At 40.0% G+C, this 24,228-nt stretch overlaps 1 protein-coding gene across 5 annotated transcripts in view; it reads right to left on the reverse strand.

The window, feature by feature from the left end:
- The window catches only part of ELOVL7 (ELOVL fatty acid elongase 7), a 72,381-nt gene that overhangs the window by 11,095 nt on the left and 37,058 nt on the right, over positions 1-24,228 (reverse strand). For 3 of the 5 annotated variants that reach the window (XM_067730757.1, XM_067730756.1, XM_067730759.1), the window contains 4 exons: positions 12,999-13,096; positions 5,863-6,053; positions 2,325-2,405; positions 1,386-1,442 (listed from right to left, as the gene is read on the reverse strand). In XM_067730757.1, the coding sequence (XP_067586858.1) occupies positions 1,386-1,442; positions 2,325-2,405; positions 5,863-6,053; positions 12,999-13,062 (393 nt within the window). In that variant the 5' untranslated portion in view covers positions 13,063-13,096. Of the gene's footprint in view, positions 1-1,385; positions 1,443-2,324; positions 2,406-5,862; positions 6,054-12,998; positions 13,131-24,228 lie in introns of those variants that run through there. The other 2 variants (XM_067730758.1, XM_067730761.1) reach the window with 2 other exon arrangements.

Here is a 24,228-nt window from a genome sequence, read left to right on the forward strand (position 1 = left end):
AACAATGAAGTCAAAATGCTTTTGCTTATGCATGTGGAGGAAGGCAACACGGTGCAACAGAAAAAGCCATAAACCAGCAATCTGGGGTCCTAGGTCCTAGTCAGCAGTGGTGTTCCTCTGGACAAGTCTTGTAACTTTCTGGCTTCCATTTCTCTTCAGATTTAATGCTCCAGGCTAGGTCAGTGGTTCTCAACCCTGTTTGCATATTACAGTGACCAGGAAGGTCTGTTTTTTGTTTTTAAATAACCATGCCTGGTCTCTAACTCCAGACCATCTGACACCAAATCTCTGGGGGCAGGGCCCAGGTTTTTGTTTCCTAACGCAGTTAGGTCTCCAGCACCACAGCGTTTGAGAACCACTGGACTACAGCAGGGGTTCTTGAAGTGTGGACCCTGGACCAACAGCAATAACAGCACTTGAGAACTTGAGAGAAATGCAAATTCTTGAGCCCCATCGAACACGTACTGAATCAGAAATTCTGCGGGTGGGATCCAAGCACACGTGTTTTTAATGAGTCCTCCAGGTGATTCTAATGCATGCTAACGTTTGAGAACCACTGGATTCTACACTCACTAAATTCTCCTTTCTAATTCTAACATTATGCGTAGCCAGCTGAGAAGGTAAAGCATATTGAAATTTGCTACCAGAAATGTAGTGGTATATATTCTGAAGAGAGAAAACACGTGTCAGTCTTAGGCCCCGAACTGATTCCAGATGAATAAGAGCCACATGCCACAAAAACAAAATAAATAGCCAGCTTTCCTTTGTTTCTGGAAATAAAGGTGCATGGCTTTCTCCTCTCATCATGGACCCTAATCCATGGCACTTGCTTCTCCCAGGCCTAGTCACTCAAAGTCAGAGTTGATACTCAGGAAGGGAGAAGACCAGTAAACATGGACTTCAGAAAGGCAGATGGAAATAGTTTTGATGTTACCCAAATTACTGATATTCCAGGGATAAGCTGACATTCTAGTGTAAGTTTATGAATTTTGAAGCATTTATCTTCTTAAAGGAGTATGGATGACACAGTGCTTTGCTATAAAGAACCAAAGGCAACATATTCTCTGCTCTTTGCTTCTTGAACTTACTTCACAAAACAACTTGTCATCCATCTATATAGAGACATAGCTTTGTAGTATATGTGTTAGTTACATTCTTATCTTAACCAGGTGGTTGATATAGAAGAAAATCTTTTGGCATTTGCAAAAGACTGAAAAATAAGTTTATCCTATTCTCTAAAATAACTGATAATAAAAAGTAAAAGATAATATGAGGTCTGCCTGAGGAACAGAGATAACCAAAGTTATGAGACAACTGTACACTCACAGTTTATTGCTTTCATTGAAACATCAAACATTTACCAAATGTGGTGATTATATACTCACAGTATCTAAGAGCTCAATAAATTTGGAGAAGTAATAAAGCCAGCAGGTGCGTGCCATCTGCAGAAACACACATAGATATGAATTTATTTATTTTTACATGGAAGAAAATTTTATTTTTTCTAATTTTGGCGAAATTCACATTACATAAAATTTACGATCTTAACCATTTTAGAGTGTACAGTTTGGTAGCATTAAGTACATTCACATTCTTGTGCAACCATCACCACCGTCTATCCACAGAACTCTTTTCCTCTTATAGGACTGAGACTCTGTATCCATTAAACAGTAAGTCCCCATTGGTGAATCCAGCCCCTGACAACTACCATTTTACTTCCTATTTCTGAATCTGATTACTCTGTGTACCTCGTATAACAGAATCATACAGTATTTATTTGCCCCTTTGTACCTAGATTATTTCACTTAGCATAATGTCCTCAAGGCTCAACCACATTGTAGCAGTTGTCAGAATTTCCGTCCTTGTTAAGGCTGAAAAATATTCCATTGTATGTATATACCACTATTTGTTTATCCATTCATCCGCTGATGGACATGTGGGTTGCTTCCATCTTTTGAAGAATGCTGTGAACACTGGTGTACAAATCTCTCTTTGAATCCCAGCTTTCAATTCTTCTAGGTATATACCCAGAAGTAGAATTGTTGGATCATATGGTAATTCTGTTTTTTGAAGAACCAGACATAAATTTACTTTTAAATCCAAGAAATTCACAAAGAAAAGCACCAGTTTTCATTTTACAGAAAATCACACACCTGAATTTCTTTGATTTTTTTTCTTGTAATTTTTAGCTTTTTCTCTCAACACATATATTCTGATAATTGAGTCACTTACTCATTCTGATTTCACATTCAGTGTTTACAAATAGAGTCCAAAAAGTTTTAACGTTGATTTTGTGTTACAAGTTTCTCCAAAAAGAAACTTACCCTCAATGCTGTAGGCGAGCGTGAATAGTCAACAATTTCACATCGAAAGGAATAACCTGTACCCCAGCCAGACATCACAAACTGCAAGAGAGCACATTCATATTAAAGAAGGAAATATTTGCTCAACGGCTACAATGAAGGTAGTTTTGAGTATGTCTCTTCATTACATTCTCAGCTGAGTCAGCAGTCAGTGCAGAAGGAAAGGCGGGCTAGAACAATTACAAACCAGGAACTCGCTTGATATCAAAGCATCAAGAGTTTTCAAACCGATTCACTTTGTGACAAAGCAGAAACTAACACACCATTGTAAAGCAATTATACTCCAATAAAGATGTTAAAAAAAGAGTTTTCAAAATTTTAAAGTCACATTTATATAAACTGTGTACTAACTAAAATACCTATTTCTTGGAATGATTATTCTAATATAGTGGAGAACAAAATACTAGGAATGTTTTGTTGGAACAGCAAATACTGGTAAGTGCTTGACCTTGTGTACATCTCTATGTGCTTGTGCATATGTCTGTGTACTCTCAAAGGGGTGACTAAGTCTGAAATCAGTCTTTTCTGATAATTTCTAGCCTTTGCAATTAGTCAACAAATAAATGAGCAAAGCAGCTTTCTCAATGTACTCATCCAACGGCTGCATCAACTGGGTTTTTCCTATCTCGGCTAGTGGATGTAACGTGAAGTGATAGTCCATAGCTTTTAAATCAAGATCGACCAAATACAAGACTCACGTATTAATTTTGCTTTGGATTCACATGACAAGTAAGAGATGAAAATACTAACAAGAAAGTGCAGTCTGGCAAGCCTTAATTCCAACACACCCACGAAGTGACCTTAGGCTAGTGGTGAGAAGAAAAAGCCTATTGTTGATAAATCTGGACCTTAACTCAAAGATTACATTGACATTCTTTCAGTCTGACGGTGGGAAGGTCTCCTTTTAAAACAGTACCTGAAAGTGAAAAACTAAGGGTTCTAGTTTAAAATTAACATTTATATTAAATGGCTGGCTTAATTTACTGTTCTGACAATATGACCAGTTCTTCTCTGGAGTCCTATTCTCACGAATGCCAACATCTTCCCTAGGATGTCTTCTTTCTCAGCATAAGGATTATATCATTTTCTATTACATTACAAGTTTGTACTTTTAATTACTGTTAAAGCTGAAATGACAACTTTACAGTAAATTAACTTCTAAAGGCAAAAGTTTATGAGGCATAATCAGAATGACATTTTAATGGTAAAAAGAAAAGAAATGAAGGAGAAATAAAAACTACTTACACTGTGGTATTTAAAAACACTATCCTTTTTGATTGACACTAGCTCCTAGCTTGATTTGTAATATAAATTAATCACACTATTAACTTGGTAAATTATGAAATCTTGAGAATTAAGATTCAGAAAAGTATAAGACATATATCATGGGTGAGAAAAGTATCTTACAAAAACAAGTCAATGAATTTTCTCAAAGGAACAAGGGAATGTGGTACAGAACTAGTTAAATCTGTTTTACAAAATCCTGATCTGTCAGTGAGCATCTTCCTATTCTTTTGCACTTGAACTCACTTCTGACTGATGCAAGTAACACTCTAAGTCCATCCACTCAGATGGGGATGACTGATTCCCCATGCTACCCTATGCCAAACAAGTGCTGCACCAAATAGGAGAAGCTGTGGGATGTAGCCTTCTTCAGGGTCTTCACTGGTCTCTCTTTATTTCTTGACTGGTGCCAAGTAACTAGCACACTCAAACCATCACTATAAAATGAGGCATGTGGGTTCCTTTAGTCTGATGTACTTCCTCTCACCTTATTCATATTTGCCCTAACATCCCTAGTAGAGGGGTTCACTCTGTAGAGCAAATGTAATTGTGCCCCACCCAATAAACCATGCGTTTGAATGTGTCCTGGAGGTGATGTGCTGCTCAGCTGTCAAAAGTCTTTGTTTAAATAGAAAGTAGAACTTAATGCTTTCCTGATATTAAGTTTAAGAACATTCCAAAAGCCTGCAGAGCTTTTGACATATATGTCTATATTTTAGGCTTTCACAAAGGAAGAGTAATAATTTATATCTGGCAGGTAAAAAACCCCAGAACTGCATATAAGTTACTCTAGTATTACTGGTTAATGGGAGATAGAAACTCTCAGATTCAGATATTCTCAAACCTTTTATGTTGTAATTGCTAAAACAGAAACCAAAACTTACTGGTTATAACTGGATTCCTTGCAGAGAAATATATTTGGGGACGTCACATTCAATGGTACAACCAGACACAGAGCATAAAGGGATCTGAGAGACAAGGTCAATCCTGACTCTATAAAATGAGAGAAGTGAGGCCCAGAGTATTTAAATGACTAGTTCAAAATCAGGTAGCTAGTTAGTAGTGCAACTGGGACTAACGAGTCCCTGGTCTCCTGGCTTCCAGGTCTGTTCTTAGCACTGTCCTATAGTAGGCAATATCCTATCTCTGATAACTTGCCCAAAGCATGTATTTTTTCTGCTCCCTAGCTCTATTCTATTACTCCTTCCCTTTCAGTTGCTTATGCTCCAGAAAGGAGAGTAAGATGACCTGTGAGTTAATTTTGGAAATAAAGTAGAAGGCAGCAAAGGAAGTCCAGACTTCAGGAAGGCCGTGAGAAATGAGGCCAGAGCAGATTTAAGGTGATCTGATCAGGTGGATCCGTGGCAGGAATCAGGTTGGAAGGATGCATGTGCAGAGGCCATGGTGTCTAGAGAGGCTGGAGAGGTCATGCGAGGCCCTCCTGGGACCCAGCTGTGAGGAAGCATAGGCTATGCTGCAGAGGAAGTAAGTAAGGAGAATAGGATGAGGAAGCCAGCCAGCATTGGAAGAGAAGCAAGAAATCCCAGAAAAGCAGGGAAGGGAGGGTGGCTGAGACTTGTAATCGGCAGAGGGGAGAGAGAGCATACATGAGTCTGCTTTTGGGTCCTAGAAGTTCTCCACCTCTCTTACTGACAGTTAAGAGACAGCTTCCCTCACCTACTGCTTTGTATGAGTCTAAGTTCTCTGTCCCCAACAAAGCCCAGCTAAATCAAACCAGTCTACCACCTAACAGGTCATCAGGGCATGCAGAACCCAAAGCTGCTACCATGATGATGTCAACTCATTAGAGTCAGGATGAGCTCTGATGTCAGACCGACCTGGATTCAAACATCAGTCCTCCACTTACCACCTACAGTACTTTGGGTAAGTTATCTAATTTCTCCAACTCTGAGTTTCCTTAAAATTTAACATGTATGGACTCATTCAATCATCTTTTATGGCTAACTGCGTGCAAGTCCCTGGACTTAATTCTTCTCACCACCTGTAAGGCAGACTATACTGAGATCCTCTAAGGAGTTCAATATCTGGTCTATATATAACAATTTTTTGACAAACATCTACTCTAGTGAGCTAAGTTTCTAAAATTTCTTAAATCTTGGAGAGTTACCCTTACAGTCATAACAAGAAACATCATGACAGACAAACATAAAGACTCAGGCAAAATTCTCCCGTTAGGAATACTGAAGACACTTGCCTCATAACACATATACACAGAAAAGAGTACTATGAAAAAATTGTACGTTATCATCGCTTTCTTGAGTTCAAAGGGCTTTCGATTCTCCATGAGCTTTGGTCCCAGGGATGTGACAAAATAGACATAGAGTCCCAGGATGACAGTTTGTGGCAGAGGCGAGGACATGAGGAGCCAGTCTTCAACTCTTGGATCTAAGAGAAAAACAAGGTGTAAGTGCACATCCATTTAGCCAAGAGATAACTGACAGTAACCAGCATTTAAGTGAGCACCTAGATCCTAACGCTGACGGTGGACTATTTGGTCAGCGATCACTGCTATTTTTAGGATGTGCCAAGGGAAATCACCAGGGATTGTGATGGAGCTCGAAACAGTGAGGCTCAAAGGGCAAAAGGAGGTAGTGGTTACCAGAACCCAGGAGAGAGCCATATGGAGGAGCCCCTCTGGCGAGGAGCTGTGACCTTCAGTTGAGGGATTCAGCCAGCACGGCAATCCTGCAAATAAGGGGCCAGGGAAATCAATACCCCAGCCTCACCCTCCTCCCTCTCTCTCCAGTCGCCGAACTCAACCAGAAACCAGAGGGCAGGGGAGCAAGCCCATGGATGTAGTTCATCCTGGTCATTCTACCAGGGGTACACAGTTGAATCTGAAGAACAGAAGATACCCAGCAAACTTTTTTGTTTGTTTGTTTTTTGTGTGTGTTTTTTTTTGCGATACGTGGGCCTCTCACTGTTGTGGCCTCTCCCGTTGCAGAGCACAGGCTCTGGACGCGCAGGCTTAGCGGCCATGGCTCACGGGCCCAGCTGCTCCGCGGCATGTGGGAGCTGCCCGGACCGGGGCATGAACCCGTGTCCCCTGCATCGGCAGGCGGACTCTCAACCACTGCGCCACCAGGGAAGCTCCCAGCAAACTTTTATCATCTGTCTATAACCACCAGTAACATGTTAAAGTTTCTCCATCCAGACATGCTTTTATATATATAAATATGTTTGGTTTTGCTTTTTCTTAACTTTCTTCTTTCCCCAAGGAAACTGGGGGAAAGTTTTCTGTATACTGTGTCATACAATTGAAAGGGGATTTAGCATCATTTAAGTATCTAAAATGTGGGTTCTAGGTGTCCAAAATGTGGGCTAATCAATCTGATATTTTAAACAAAAACAAACAAAAAAGTACTAGCCTCACAACCATGTAAAAAAGAAATTCACATGGTCCCTGCTAGTTCCAGGCCATGAGAATTAGATCAATTAAAACTTGCAACTCAAGATGAAATGTGATTAATTCTATAATCTTAAGTAGTTCGGGTATAATTTTACTAAATTGCCTCATGAAGCCAGAATATTGTAAAGGAAAATATGTATGGACAAGTTTCCAAATACATCTGACTCAAAATTGAGTCTTGACTAACCTTAGGTTGCTAAGTACCATCATTCTTGTTAATTGGGAAAAAGGGTGGGGGGAATACAGCCCTTGTCCACTGAAACTGCTAATGATGTGGCCAATTACCAAAAAAACGTTGCATATCCCTTCAAGTCTGACTTCCTACCCAATGCAAAAATTTCTTCAATAGACTCCACACCTGATGACTCACTTGGCCTCAATTTTATTGCTGGAAAGTTCACATTTGATACTCAGATATACCAGGGCATGGCTGTAGCTATTAAAGGTGATTTATTCTATACTCAAATGTGCTTCCCTCAAAAATACTGACAGATGCCCTATCTCGAAATAATACATAAGCCAAAAGTCAGCTCTAGGAGGGACCCCAAGATATTTAGGAATTTAATGTATGATAAAGAAAGCCTCATAAGCAAGCAGGAAGGGAGAGACGATTCAGTAAATAGGAAAACTGACTACCTGGGAGAAAAATGAGTTTGTGCCTTACCTTGTATCCTATCCAAGCATGTCCCAAACTATGCAATATAAGAAAGCTATTTAAAGTCTTTCCACAAAAAGTGGGGAAAGGCTACTAGAAATGCTAGGTTAAACAAACAAGTGCCTTTCTGCATGATTTCTTAGTGCTTCATGTTTGTTGTGAATTGCCAAGATGAGAATGGTGGTATGCAGCATTCCCCAAACTTACTTGGCCATGTAGCCCTGTTTTTTTGTAGAATACTATTTAACACCTTGTGGAACTAACATTCTGTGGAGCACCGTTTAGGAAAGATAGCCCTTTGCCAAAATAAATTTATAAATGACGGATTTTTTCCATCAGTTGGTAATCCAAACCTTAAATATATGAACATCATAAACCATATTAATAGGTCAAGTTTTTATCTCCAATGAAATAAAGACTTAAAACCAATACTAAAAGAAGGCTTCTGGAAGAATGTTAACATTATCACCTTCAGATGGGGACAATATGGGTGATTTTTATTTTTTTCTTTTTCTTTATAAGGAATTTTAAATGTTTCTGTTATTAATGGACATCACGGGCATGATGGAAAACTAGTTTTTTGGGCTTTTGTTTTCGTCAGCAAAGGAATTCCTGAATCAGAAATATTTTATTGTACTCTTTCATTAGCTCAGTGGTGGCAGGGGAGGGGGGAAGGGGTGGTACGTGGGTATCAAATGACATCATATTTCTGTTCTTCTGCTGGTAGCAGTAGGAGAAACAAAAAGCCAGGAAATGCATGCTGGGCTGGCTCATTTTATTTAAAAATGATTTAAATAAATCATTTTTCCTGTAATTTAACATTTTAAGCACACACCTTTTTTTAAGAATCCTGAGTGTGACTTTCCAGTTCTACAGATTTTTAAAAAAATCTTATCTTTTAGGAAAAGCTAGCTAATTTAATTTCATACTATTTTCAAAGCAAATAACAGAACAAAACACCAAGCTTTTTCATCCTATTTCAGTGTGCGCTCTGATCCTGGCTCTCACATAACTGACTTGTTATGTGACCTGAGGCCACCGACTTAACTTCTCTGTGCTTAGTTTCCTCATCTGTGAATTGGGCATAAAACAGCAGGTAGCTCAGAGAGGATTTAGTGAGTTATTTTGAGTAAAGAGCTTGGCACAACCTCAAATTGCTCAGTAAGCACGGCTACTATTATTTCAGCAGATCTCAGTTTTGTCAGCACAGCAGAATCACCTCTGGAATATTTATAAACCAGATAGCAAAAAAAAAAAAAAAAAAAGACTCGGCATGGGTCCCAGGCATCTGTATGTTGAAAAAAGCTGCCAAGGTGACCGTGATGAACCATCAACGTTATAAACCAGGGCTTCAGTGCTTCCTTCACCTACACTGAGGTCCTCAGTACTCCTCACTAGGTGCTCTGCAATAATCTTTTATGCGATTTCCCTGCCTCCTGACCCAATCTGCTATGTCTTGTCTCTATACAACTGCCAAATTCACTTTCTAGAAGTAAAGCTTTGCTCAGATTATTCCTCTGCTTAAATTAGCTCTCCCTGCTGAGCGAATAAAATTCAAAGTCCTAATATGTCCACGACTTTGATGACTGCTCACTGTTCCTGCCTTCTCTCTTGGCAACAGTGATACCTTTCTGAATAGGGAGCCCACTTCTATGTGAGGCAGGAGGTTCCCGGTGATGAGACGTCTACAAGCCAGGTGTGGCTGGTGACTCCATAAGGGGGTTGTAGAGGGGGCTGCTCAACAATGTTTAAAGTTAATTCTGCCTCAGTCTGTGATCCCACAAATTACAAAAGGATCAGGGGTCAAGTGAGCTCTGTTTTCCCTAGAGAGGGAGAGTTTCATGTACCTTGTATTTAGCATCGGAGTTGGGCTTAAGTGTTATGAGCAGAACCAAGATAAAGGCAGAGGATGGGAGGGCAGGCTGTCTGAGAGCCCATGACCCAGTGATTACCAGAGTTCTGACTTATTACTAGCCCGATAATGCTTTTCTAAGAGCGTTCTAAAGAGAATACAGGAGAGTACAAGGGCCACATACATAGAATATTAATGAACTTTTCCACCAACTACTTTTAAGAGTGTGTTCACTTCTTAAGTAGCATGTACTAGCTCAAAGAGTACACCCTTTTAAAGGTATAAGCGCCAATAAGATGAAGAAGCTGGAAGGAAAAGCAAACATGTACCTCTCATACTTTGTGAAGTACTAAAGGTTCAGAGTGGCAGCAAATCTTACTCAGACATTGTCTTCTTGCAAAAAAATCACAACTATGTCTGAAAAGTCATCATCATTATTATCCAAATGCAAGGAAAGTTGCTTTTCAAACATTAAAAATGTTATAGGGCTTCCCTGGTGGTGCAGTGGTTGAGAGTCCACCTGCCGATGCAGGAGACACGGGTTCGTGCCCCGGTCCGGGAAGATCCCACATGCCGCGGAGCGGCTGGGCCCGTGAGCTATGGCTGCTGAGCCTGCGCATCCGGAGCCTGTGCTCCGCCATGGGAGAGGCCACAACACTGAGAGGCCTGTGTACCACACACACACACACAAAAATGTTATAGCACTGTTTCAAGGTTTGACATCTCATATCTAAGAATCACAATAAACCCTCTTATGGCTTAAGTATTAATTAAACTGTTTTTAAATTCTGTAGCTGTGGAATTTTCCACATGAAATAACTATGCATGACCCCCACTTCTCTAGCAATCAGAAAACCAATGAATATCATTAAGTTTTCCAAAGTCTACTCAGGATTAGGGCCAAAGCCAAGAATACGCTTGAAATTCTTGGCACTTGATCATGGGCTCAGACCTTCAGAGGGTAGGCAAAGTAAAACTGGACTAAGATGGCCAGAAATGATTCCTAATGGCTCTCAGAGATCGATACCACACTAAGCAGAAGCAAAAAAACCTCTCCAGTTACACGCGATAGTGTTCTCATAAAGTTATAAATCTCAACACAAAACATTTTAACCCTTCTGGATTTTGACAGGAAAAGAAAATGTGGAGAAACTTTTTAAAAAAATGATATGCTATATTAAAAGTGTTTGAAGATGGAAATGCTCTATCAGTCATCAACCACCACCACCGGTTGTGTAGGGATATTTCCCAAACAACAGAGCATTTTCATGCGTATTGTCTGGTAGCTGGTGGATACCATTCTCATCTCTGTTTTGCTAACAAAGAAACTGAAACCCACAGACAATAAATACTTTGTTCAAGATCACCTAGCTGGTTCACAGTAGTGTCAGAACTTAAATCTAGGTCTTCTCACTACACACCCCTACCCTTCCTCTTCTCTCAAGACTTTAAATTAGCTTAGCTTCAGACAGGTACCATCACCTGCCTCTTTCTCTCCTCCTCCCTGCACTGTTTGCAACACTGCTTCCAGGGTTCTCCTTGCCTCTCCCTAACCACCTCCACCCCTTTGTCGTTCCTTTTTCTGACCTAATATTACTGGGCTTTCCAATGTAAGTATTCCTAATAAAAATAAAGTGTTGACCCATGAATAAAAGTGGAAGTGGAATTCAGAAGTAGTTCATCTTAAAACATTTTATCCTTCTAGCACTATATAGATACTCATCATCGTCTGAGTTAGGATATGGATTACCCGAATCTCTTGGGTTCCTGCAATTGGGATAGTTAATAGCAAGAGTTGGATAGTAAGGGATCTATTCTTCCAAACAGGTCTATTTTAAAAAATGTACCCAAATCTACTTGGTTTTCAAGGTTAAATCGTGAGAGTTGAGGTAGCAAGTTACACCTCTACTTTGAAAAGAAATTAAAATATTCATATTTTTTAAAATAAATTAAATAAAAATAAAAACCATTAGAACAAAACAAAAAAATTAGTTTTTAAATTACTGAATTTATGAGAACTACTATAAACCTTCAGAGAAAGATGACCTCTAAAGAAACCTACAATTCTCTGCACCATACGTAAGTTGAAAAACTAAGAAAAAAAATGAGAAAATATAAAAATTCCCTTAACTCTCCATTCACCAGAGTGAAGCTTCTTTATTTATGGGATCTCTTTCAGGTCCTTGGCGTTCTTCAGGGGCAAAACTGTTAGGACCTTTTTCAGTGAAATAAGATTAGTCTTCAGTAGTCTACTGAGAAAGACAGCAATCATGAAACAGTGTATCTTTCCTGAAATCAGTGTAAATTGGAATATAATTTCAATTGTGGTAGGTATCAAGAGGTGACACTTTTCCCCCTGGATTTGGTGAACATGTGATTTCTAATTGATGGGTAAGAACTAATCTGAAGTGGTGATGGTGGTGAATATGTGGAAAGTAATTCAAATGTGAAATGTCAGAATACTAATCCTAATCAGGAAACATAGGTTCTAATCTTTTCTGCTAACAACTGACCATGACGTTGGGAAGGTCACATCTCTGGGCCTCAGTTCCTCCAACTCTAAAATGAGGAGGTAGCTTTCATGATACCTAAGTCCATCTCAGCTCTAGAATGTGCTGATTCCTGTCTATTTAAAAAAAAAAATTACCTTTGTTATATTATTAACACATTTCGTAGTAGTTATAAAAGCAACATACATTTGTGTGGTTTAAAAACATCTAGACAGACATAGATAAGGAAATAGAAATTACCCATAATCCTACCACACAGAGATAACTGCTAACCCTCACAAAAAAAAATACATGTGGTGTTTTATAAGCTGCTTTCATTTAATGTATTTTAAACTTCTTCCTATGGCATTAAATGTTCTTCAACAACATTGATTTTTACTTTTCTAATGGGCAAGGGGAGAATTACTCTGGTCCTTCTAGAATTACTCAGGGGTTACCCTAGGAAACGCTCCCCATCCTTTCTGATACGCCCCTGGGGGCTGCGGCCCTTCCCACTCAAGAGTCATCCTGGACAGAGCCATTGTTGGCAGTAACTGTTATTTCCCTTAGGAGCATTAGGGCAGAATCAAGCCTAAGAGCCCTGTGCCTCCAAAATCACTTCTAATGGCTACTGAGTTGGAATGTACCATCATTTATTAACCAGTTCCCTTCCTTGGATATTAAAGCTATCTTCACTATTATAAACATTGTAATGAACATCATCTGCGTACCTCTATCTTTGTACATATCTTCAGTGAAATCTTTGACACTTTATTAACTAGTAATAAAAATCAATATGTGGGGTGTCAGTGAGGGAGTGTTAAGTTGCAAAGTCTCTCGTTCTGTTTCAATGAAATCCTATTAAATATGGGAATCTGACAGGAAAAAGAAGGATGAGCCATAGTTAAGAAATTTGGTTACTTACCAGCATCTTTGATCCAATTACCATAAAGACGCACGGTCCTCGATGTAAGATCACTGAAGGCCATTTTCCACAGGATTTACTCGCCCTTACAATGGGTTCTTCAGTAAAACAAAAAAGAGGTGTGTTTATGATCTATGGATGCAAATAAAGCCAAGTTTCTACTAATACAATATTAATAATGTTAAAAATTTAATAGGAATAACTGGCAAAACAACAAACTTACTGAGGGTAAATGCATTAGTGAACCACATTAAACCCTGATGCAGTTGCAAACATTTAAGACTTTTCATCATAAGGACAATGCTTAATTCACTCAAAAAGCTGATGTTCTATGTACGAGATGCAAAAGGAGTAAGTGATTCTAAGAACTGTCATAGGAGCATCTATCTCCCTTTACGGAAACAATATAGGTCAGGAATGGGCTGTACCTCCCATGGCAATGTTGAAGTAAAAACCCAGAAGAAAGTCAAGATGACAAACTTTCAGAAAAGATACTCTGATCCAGACTTTTTTTTTTTTTTTTTTTTTTTGCGGTACGCGGACCTCTCACTGTTGCGTCCTCTCCCGTTGCGGAGCACAGGCTCCGAACGCGCAGGCTCAGCGGCCACGGCTCACGGGCCCAGCTGCTCAGCGGCATGTGGGATCTTCCCGGACCGGGGCACGGGCCCGCGTCCCCTGCATCGGCAGGCGGACTCTCAACCACTGCGCCACCAGGGAAGACCTGATCCAGACTTCTAGCTGACCTTCAGGCGTAAGAAGATCTTCTATATTCAAGTGTTTATAATTTAATTGAAATAGAGGTAGAGAGAGGGAGGAAAACATCTACAAGAGCCAAAGAGAAGTTGCCTAGTTTATCTGGACTGATGACAAAAACAGCTGGAAAAAGAAGTCTTTTGAAAAAGAAGGCCAATGAGGGAAAACTAGCTCTATCATGTATTAAAAGATATTCTAAATATTCAGTAATTAAAACAGTGTGACACTAGCACATGAAGAGGCAAACCAATGGAATAGAACAGAACATCCAGAAACACACCAAAAACTTTGGGGATTTTAATACCATATTTCATAAATTCTAAGATGTACACTTTCCCAAATTTTAACGTCTCTGAAAACAGCACACACCTTACAAAGGAATGGTGCATCATAAAATGAATAGTAGGTTTGATTTCAAGTCATATGGTGGGAAGATGAAAAGTTCTAGAGATAGCTGGTGGTGACGGTTGCACAAAAATGCAAATATACTTAATGCCATTGAACTTTACACTTAAAAATGGTTAAAATGTTAAATTTTACATTATGTATATTTTACCACAATAAAAAATAAACCCTCTAGGTCTGCAACAGAAATATTCAGACTTTATTCTAGCATTCTAAGATAAAGACATTTTAGAATATACATATATAAAGTATATATGTATTTTTTAAAGACATATCGTATATGATAAAGGTGACAACTCAAACCAGTAGGCACTGAATTACCAGCAATTACTGAGTAAATGGTATTGTACAACTAGATGGTCAACTGCAAAAAACAAGTTGGATCCAAAAATTATACTAAAAACCAAGATAAACTCCAATATATCAAAGATTTAAGTAAAAATTTCAAAGAACCATGAAAGTACTAGATGACAACAGGGAGAACACTTTTATAACCTTGGAGTAGAAAAACTCTTTTTTAACTTTGACTTAAAATCCATAAGACATAAGAGAAGACTAACAAATTTAACCATATGAAAATCAAGAAGAAGAAAGGAAAAAAACCAAATGACAAACAGAAAAAAATATATATGTTCAATTTAAAATACAGACAAGTGCTACTCTCCCCCATATATTAAGAGTTCCTAGAAACTGATGAGAAAAAGACCTATAAGCCAAGAAAAAAATGGGCAAATTTCACAGAAAAGGAAATACAAATGGCTCTTAAACATACGAAAAGTTGCTTAACTTTAACCATAGTAAGAAATATACGGGGCTTCCCTGGTGGTGCAGTGGTTGAGAATCCACCTGCCAATGCAGGGGACACGGGTTCGAGCCCTGGGCCCATGCGCCACAACTACTGAGCCTGCGCTCTACAGCCCGTGAGCCACAACTACTGAGCCTGCGTGCTGCAACTACTGAATCCTATGTGCCTAGAGCCCATGCTCTGCAACAGGAGAAGCCACCGCAATGAGAAGCCCGGGCACCACAACAAAGAGTAGCCCCCGCTCGCCACAACTAGAGAAAACCCGCGTGCAGCAACAGACTCAACGCAGCCAAAATTACAATTAATTAATTTTTTAAAAAGTTTTAAAAAAAGAAATCTACAATATTTTATTGCATTGGATGGACTAAAGTCCAAAACTTTTATCAATCAGATGGGCCAAAATCCAAAAATGTGTTCACTCTATTGGAAGGACTGTGGGAAACTCATACCTTGTTGGTGGGAGTGCAAATTAGTATAACCCTTGGTGCAATTTGGCATTATCAGTAAAAAAATTATAAACGCATATTTTTAAGCCAGCAATCCTATTTCTAGAAACTTCTCCTATAGAGATATATGCACATATGCTCAATGACATATATTCAAGCTTAATCATTGCATCAGTCAGTAAGAGCAAAAGACTGGAAACAAGCCAAATGTCTATTAAAAATGGACTGATTGGTTAATGATGATATGTCTAACACCAGGAAATACCATGCCATTGTAAATAAGAATGAGGAAGCTTTCTGTGTGCTAACATGGAAAAATATCCAAGATAAATGTCTATGTGAAAAAAGCAAAGGAAGGGACAGAATTTTTATATATATATATAAATTTATTTTATTTATTTATTAATTTTGGCTGTGTTGGGTCTTCGTTGCTGCGCACGGGCTTTCTCTAGTTGCGGCGAGCGGGGGCTACTCTTCATTGCAGTGCGCAGGCTTCTCATTGCAGTGGCTTCTCTTGTTGCAGAGCACGGGCTCTAGGTGCGCAGGCTTCAGTAGTTGTGGCTTGCGGGCTCTAGAGTGCAGGCTCAGTAGTTGTGGCACACAGGCTTAGTTGCTCCGCGGCATGTGGGATCTTCCTGGACCAGGGCTCGAACCTGTGTCCCCTGCATTGGCAGGTGGATTCTTAACCACTGAGCCACCAGGGAAGCCCAGGACAGTATTTTTAAATGACTACCTTTTATACAGAAAAGGTAGAAAGGAATAAGAATATAAATTTCCATTTATATATATTATCATACAAGGAACTCTGAAAAGATATCCATGGGGAAGGGATCGGGGTACAAACTGGGCCGAAAGGATGGAAGGAAGACCTTATACTGTTTGGGTCTTGACTCATGTGACTATATTACCTATACAAAAATAAAGAGTTAAACTATTTTAAATAAACAAACAAAAAAGAATGGAATCAGCTGCACTTTTGCTGGGACATAGTTGCTTGGACACCCATACACACTTGCACATAAACACAAAAGAGGGATTTTAATCTTAATGCCTCAAGGATCTGTCCACTCCAGAGGACCTCTCCCAGTCCAGGGTGGTATCTCAGCATGGCCTCTGATCTGATACATCCAGTGTCCTCAAGCTGAGTTCAGACTCAAATTAGCTACGGTGATGCCAGGAACTTGCCAGAGTCAGCCTGGATTCTGGTTTTCCTGTGGATGATTTCTGTAGTGAAGGTGTGATATGCGGGTAGGAGCAGAAGCTCTGGGATCGCAAAGACCTTGGTTTGAATCCCACCACTGACTAGCTGTGTGACCCTGGGCAAAATTAAAGTTCAATTTCCTTATCTGTAAAATGGCAATTCTACAACCTACCAAGATAAAATAAACTCACAGAGTTGTTTGGAAGACTCTATGAGATAACATATATGTCTAAAGTTTAGAGCACAGAATCTGATAAAGAATGAATATTCAATCAGAGTCAGACATTATCATTTGTAGAGATAAGTTGTACCAATTTAAATGGAAAACATCCAGCCAAACTCAGTTGAGTGGCAGTATATGGCACAAATCTAGAGAAAAGTCTACTACTTTCATTATAAGAGCTGGTATGTCACAAATTATAAATGATTCTTCCCTTGATGTTTTCCAGTGGTTTTGGTAGGAGTGCTTTAGACCATGATAAAAGCTACTTTCCAGCTCACCTTAACTGCTGATGTAACAGACCTCGAGCCATTATTCTCTTAATTAAACTACCAAAATAATGCTGTTTAAATTATTCAGAATCAGAGTGAAAGATTCTACTTTATAGGGCATATGGTGGGCTTACATTTCAAAGTATTAAACTGTTTTCTGTGCAAGTCCTGCCTCCTCTTTTCCCCCCACTCATTCCACATAGGCCATTTTCCTCTCGCCAGCCCTCACTAAAGCACGAAGCCTCAAAGAAACCACAGTCTAATGCAGTTCAGTAATATTCACAGGCAGCAAAGAGAGCTGGCTTTTCTAATCCAGAAGACTATACAAGACTGAGATGGAGGAAGAGGGAGAAGGTTGTCAGAGGAATAACTCACATTGGGGGGGGGAGCGGGGAGAGAGGGGAGGGAGAGACAGAAGTAGATGCCCTTCAAGCAGGTGAAAGGGCGGACTGGAGAGGCAGGAAAGGGATCTGTTGTCTCAAGCTTACTGGAGTGGAACTCTGTCACGGATCCTTTCCTTGTAAATAACCTGCCATCCAACAGTCCTTAACCCTTGTGGGCCCACCAGAAGAGAAGGAGCCTGCATAATTGTGTAGGGATGGGGCATGAAAAGAAACCTGATCCATTTAGCTTGTTGGAACTAAACAAACTGCTGAGAATTTCCTTATAAGCTGGGACAGTGATGGACTGGACGCCAATATTACATTATAGGGACTAGACTAGAAAACTGTTAAATGAATTGGGGGCAACCTGAGTTGTCCTATAAATACAGTGCTACCCCTGGGCTAGAGCCAGGCATATCTCCCCAGTCCCAACCCAGACCTCCCCCCTTAACAGGGACCCTTGATTGCTAGGCAATGGTACATAGATATGGGGAGAAACTTATTCTATGTGGTGAAGGTACAGAGATATCTTCTAGCTGACAGCAGAACTAGGACCTTAATAACTGATTTTAAATACTCAATGACATAAAATTTCAGATCTGGAGATGCCAGAATAGTCAGGGCTCCATGAATGTGAAGCAGAGACTTAAAACTCAAAAACAGTAGACAAATTACCAAACCTTCACTATGGGTGGAAGAGACAGGCAGGTGCTACAGGGGAAGAGAAAAAGGCTCCCTGCCAGAGCTCAGCCCATTTCCAAAGGCGTCAAATGTATGTGGCAGGATTAGAGTAAACAGGAGCTCACTGATGGGGAACTGGTGCTGCTATTTCATTGACCAGCACCTGCAACTAACCCATGAATTCCACTCCTTGTTTTGGACAGTATCACATGGCAACTGGACCACTTGGTAAAGAAGGGACTTAGGGACTTCCCTGGTGGCACAGTGGTTAAGAATCCACCTGCCAATGCAGGAGAAACGGGTTCGAGCCCTGGTCCTGGAAGATGCCACATGCTGCGGAGCAACTAAGCCCGTGTGCCACAACTAGTGAACCTGTGCTCTAGAGCCCGCGAGCCACAACTACTGAAGCTCACGCACCTAGAGCCTGTGCTCCGCAACAAGAGAAGCCACCACAATGAGAAGCCCACTCACTGCAACGAAGAGTAGCTCCGGCTTGCCACAACTAGAGAAAGCCCGCGTGCAACAACTGAAGACCCAATGCAGCCAAAAATAAATAAACTAATTAATTTTTTTTTAAAAAGGGACTTAATCTGCCCAGACTAGCTTCTTTAGACCTATATTAAAGATGTCAAGTTGAGAAATGTGCCTGACACCTACAGCTTACCTGGAAACTCTTCAAAGCCACATAGATGCTAACACCAGGACAGAGTGAGCTTGAGGAATCTGATCACTTTGAGATCTATCTCAACAGGACTCACAAGGCAGCACTCAGCTGGGAGGACTTCTTGCTGGAATTTACTCAGATGGGGACATGACCTTAGGGTTGCCTGTGGTGGGAAGGACCTGGCAGGAGTCCAGAAATCAAAAACCATGGCCAACCATTTACAGGTGAACCCTCATGTAAAAAGATTTGTCCAAACCCTGTCCCAGGGAGATGGGACATTCTCCCTGAGGGAAAGGAGGATAGAGGCAGCGTATGGCTTTCCTAGGGCATGCCTATCACTCCAGAGCAGGGCCCTATGATTTTCCCTTTCTCTTTGATGTTTGGGAGGTTCTGGGCTCCCCACTGATCTCTGCTTTTTAAATCAGACATCAGGGACAAAGCTGCAAGAACACTTCTGGCTAGCCCCAGATGCTGCTCAGGGACACATAAACTGAAATGAGCTAAGGCAGGTACCAGCAGAGAGATGGAGGTCTGTAATGGAAATAGGGCAGCAGGGTAAGAACAAAACAGCTGACCTGCCTAAGTCTGGGGGAAGGGGATCAGAAACTTTTAAGTGTATTAAAATGTGAGCAATGACTATAAAGGGATCATTTGTTTGTTTAAACCAGGGTTTTTCAACCTCATCTTTCTCCACATTTTGGCCAAACAATGCTTAGTTGTGGGGAGCTGCCCTGAGCAGTGCAGGATTCTCAGCATGAACCCTGGCCTCCACCCACCAGACACCAGGAACACCCCTTCCCCAGCTGAGACAACCAAAAAGGTGTCCAGAAATTGGTGAATGTCCCCTGGGGGGCAAAGTCATCCCTAGTTGAGAAGCACTGGTTTAAAGTAAACTACCAACATTTTTTCATCTAAATAAAAGTAGTTTGCTTCAGGGTAATCACTTTGGCAATTATATATTTATTTCAGTGATACTGTTGTTCAAAGCAGTTTTTGAGCTTTTCTTTACAAATCAACATCAGAGTTTTTCAGAATTTCATTTAATTGGCCTTAAGGAAGAAAAATCTTTGTCTACTGCTTCTAAAAATCAAGCTCATAACTAATCATAAGAGTGGTTTTGAAGGTAAACGGATCAAGCTGAGCTACATATTGATAAGTGGGGGTGGGAATGGGGGAAGTGGAGGTGGGATTATCATAATTTACTAAGATTTTCAACTTACGGTTTGTGAATTGCAAAGGAACAAATCCAGAAATGTTTAGGGCTATGGCAATATTACTGGAATAAATGTAAGGTAGCCTGAGGTAATATGTGGGAAGTGTACTTTCCAGCATATTATCCTAAATCCTTTTTCCCTTTGTCATTTATTATGAACGCAAATTAAAGAAAGTAAATCTAGAACATGAACAGACTCGGTGAAAAATTATTTCGTACAGATTTTCAATTTTATTAATTACTATATACATGTGTGTACTGCAATTATACGTACACACACACACACACACACAGCAGAAGCAAAAAACATGTCATGTTCCTTACACTTACCATACAGGATTTTGTGTGTTATTTTAATGCTTCACATACATATATGAACTTGTGTTTCTCTTTGGTATTTCCTTTATCAGCTAGGTTAATGCAAATCGCCTTGGGAATGAAACACAACATAGAAGGCAAAAACCCAGAAAGTTTAATCCTAGATTCTAAGTTACAAAAGCTTAGGTACTTAGCCATACAGAAGAACTCAAGGGCATAGACAAGAGATCTAGGAGGAAACCTCTGAGGTTTCCATGCCTCCTAGCACAGAAGAGCATGCTTCAGGCTTGGGAAGGGAGAAAGTCAGAGGGAAAGCAATTAGTGCAGATCTCAGAGAAAAGGGCAATAAGCCCTGGTGAGGTGCCAAGTAGTATTATGGAAACAGAGGAGAAGGGGTCAGGCTCTGCTGCCTGGGTAGAGCGGGAACAGGTGGCTGATGGGGCCTTAGGCATCCATAGAGAGTTACTCTTGCTCCAGCGTGGTGCAAGGGCAGCAGAAAGTCTTCTGAGTACACTCAATAGATGTGGAAGTATTGCAGAAGAGCTATAAAAAATGAAGGAATCATGTAGCTTAGCAACAACACAGACCTGTATGGACTAGTGGTCAAAGAACTGATAGGACCCTGGACATCCCAGGGGATGGCAGTGTGGACAGAGGCCATGGAAACTAAAGGACCCCTTCTTCTAACTTATACATAAGCTTTTTCTAACTTGCTGAGAGGTGATGGAGAGAGGGGTGGTCACATTTAGAGTTGACCGAAATAGGTTCCTACCATGCCCAAAGAATAAAGAAAGCTTTATTAAAATTAAAAATTAAGCTATAACAAAATAAAATTTTGTTCTTATATGCTGACTTTGTCAAGGGAGGTTTGAAACCATTTACTTTATGTATGGGATCAGGTCAGTACAAATTTCCTCTCTTCTATAGCCCTAATACAAGTGGCTGTCAGACCTGGTTGATTGTCATAATTACCTAGAGAGAGATTTGGATTCAGTTAGTATGTCTGGGGAGACTCTGATGATGGGCCAGGTTTGGGAACTTCTTAATACTGCATAAACCATTCTCTGACATGACAACACCCGCAATATGAGGAATAGGCATGATTCATGACAAGGGGTTCCAAATGAATGTCACTAGGATATGATAAGGTATCTGGGTCAAGAAGGGCAGGACCAGGAGGTGCAATCAATATTGGAAAAGATTTCTCTGGTGATTCAAAATAATTTCAACAGATGTGAAATCTGGGAGATCTTTGAGTCAGCATACACTAAACTCCTATTTCAAGGGTGAAATAAGCTTGACGTTCTCAAGCATTTGTGAAAAGAGAAAATTACTGCTACATCTGAGGTCTTAGGAAGTTACAGAAAATTAGAATATAAGCCTTGTCTTTTAGGCAAACAAAACTGATCAACTCAAACATCAAATAAAGATACTAAACGCCTAACTTTCTGTTTTTCAAATGGGAATGTTATAGTATCAGGGATGATGCTTTCATTCGCAAATAACAGAACACAACTCAAATGGCTTAAGCAGTAAGAGGACGTGTTATCTCATAGAAAAAGGAGTCCAAAGGTAGGAAAATTTCTTCTGAAATTTCTGTTTTGTCATTTTTGTGGAAAAAGATGGTGACAGTCATTCCAAAATATCACATTCTCATACACCTTCTTCCAGCGTAGTAAAAGGGTCTTTTCTTTGTGTCTCTTTTTAGGAGGTTTAAAACCTTTCCCAATGCTCCCAGAGGCCCCTAAAACACCTCCTCCCAGGATTGTATCAAGTGCCCATATTTAAACCAAGCACTGAAAAAGGATTGGGCCTGCAGTGGTTTCTACAGGGTAATTGGTATTGTGCTGACTCCCACCCCGCACGTGTGGGAAAGCACATGGCTTCAGGGAGGAAGCAGGAGCCTGAAAAAGGCAGAAGGCTGATTAACCCACGAGGAGGAAAGGGAGGTTAGCTTTGAGAAACAATGTTTGCTTAAATTGTGACTTTAGGTGATTACTCTGGAGTGATAGTTCAGATATGAACGAAGGTCTGACAGGGAACCCACCCATCTAAGTGCTCTCTGCTCCCCCTGGTGATGTGTGTTCAGGATAGACTAATCTTGATTGTTTTGTTTGTTTAAACAAAACATGATTAATAAGTTAAGCATGTTTTGCAACACCATATAAGACTTCCTAGTGACTTTTACATGTCTGCTATTTGGAATTACCTTGTGCCACAGCCTCTTTGATGATACAGATAATATGTTCTAAGTCCATAAACACAGACAGCATAGAGTTGGACTCACACTTGTAATTGCTATTACCACTTCCACAAACTTAATGTTGTTCTCACTGGTATACAGCATGTTTAAGTAAAATGGGTGTTTCCCACTCCCGATAACAATGACATAGGAGTTACATATTAACACTCTCTCTGTATGAATAGACTCAGATCTGCCCTTCAATCAGGTTTAAGAGCTCTACTTTTCATGTCAAGCAGGACCTCAAAACAAATATCCTTACCACCCCCTCCTTTCCTTACAATTCTATTATTTCATCTTGATTTTCACATCTTCACTTTCCCTTGAAAGAGGGACCTATTAAAATTCGATGCCTCCGGATAACATAACACTATATATGCATGACCCACCAGACTGGTTTACATTACATATATATTTATATTTATATATATTTATGCACACACACACATTATATACATTATTATATACATCAGATTACATTCCTGCTTTGGCTCTGAAACATAATCCTGACTCATGAGTATGTACGAGGCAGACAGACTTTAGTTTAGATATTCATTTAACAACCTCAACATGTTAATATGACAACTTGTTAGAAATGAAAGCATCCTAGAAACCAATGATATTAGCAAAAGGCCCCACTAGGAAATACAATTCATGTAAAACCTTTAGCAAAATGCTAAACGCACTATTTATTGTGCTTACTATTACTCTTATGAAAACAGAGGGCTTCCCAGGCTAAGCAGAGTAATCAGTGTCTTTGCCGCATCTCAGGTCCCAGGACAGCATTCTGTAATTGGAGAGGCAAGGCCAACTCAGAGAAGAGTCAGAGAACATTTAGGGTAAATAAAGGACCTGCTCAAATCACCAGCAGCTGTAAACTCAGTGCTAGGCAGTAGGGAATAGGAGGATGAAAATAGGGCCCTGCCCTCAGGCAGCCTCAACATGTGGGAGAATTCTAGAAAATTCGATAAATCTGAGAAGAGAAAAGCATCTGAAAAACTGTACAAATTAGATGCCTCTGGAAACTATAACACTATATATATATGAACCACTAGACTAATAGACTAAAGAGACCACCAGGACCAATAGGACTCATTTTTCTGTTAGAAGAAGTGACAAGTACCTCAAGGGCAGTTTAATTCCTATTTGTAATCTAAGTCCTAGTACAATTCCTTGAGTAAAATGGGTAGGTGCTCAATAAATATCTGCTGAATTAATTTTGAAGTATAAACTCAGAAAAACAAGGCCAGGCAAGGGGGCCAGACCAAATACTCCATCCCTTAGGCTTTCTTCTCTACTTTGTTTCAAATGAATGAGATACCCCTCTCGTTCATTTTCTCTTCAAACAAAAAGTATTTTTTGAGCATCTGTTGTTGTGCAAGGAAGTGCTGAACAGGATACTTTTAAAATATGGTTCCTGAATTCAAACAATCTTCAGTTTGGAAGAAAAAATAAACACCTAAACAGATACCCAAAATGCAAAGCAGAATGCAGGGTCACGTGAACAGTTCACACAGACAACTACAGCCTCTCGGAATGAAGGTTCACATCTGGGACATGTGACCCAGAAGAAATGCATAATGGAGGAGAGCATATGAGCTGAACCTTGAGTATAATATTTCAATAG

The sequence above is a fragment of the Pseudorca crassidens genome, chromosome 3 (genome assembly GCF_039906515.1).
Source record: "Pseudorca crassidens isolate mPseCra1 chromosome 3, mPseCra1.hap1, whole genome shotgun sequence".
Taxonomy (NCBI): domain Eukaryota; kingdom Metazoa; phylum Chordata; class Mammalia; order Artiodactyla; family Delphinidae; genus Pseudorca; species Pseudorca crassidens.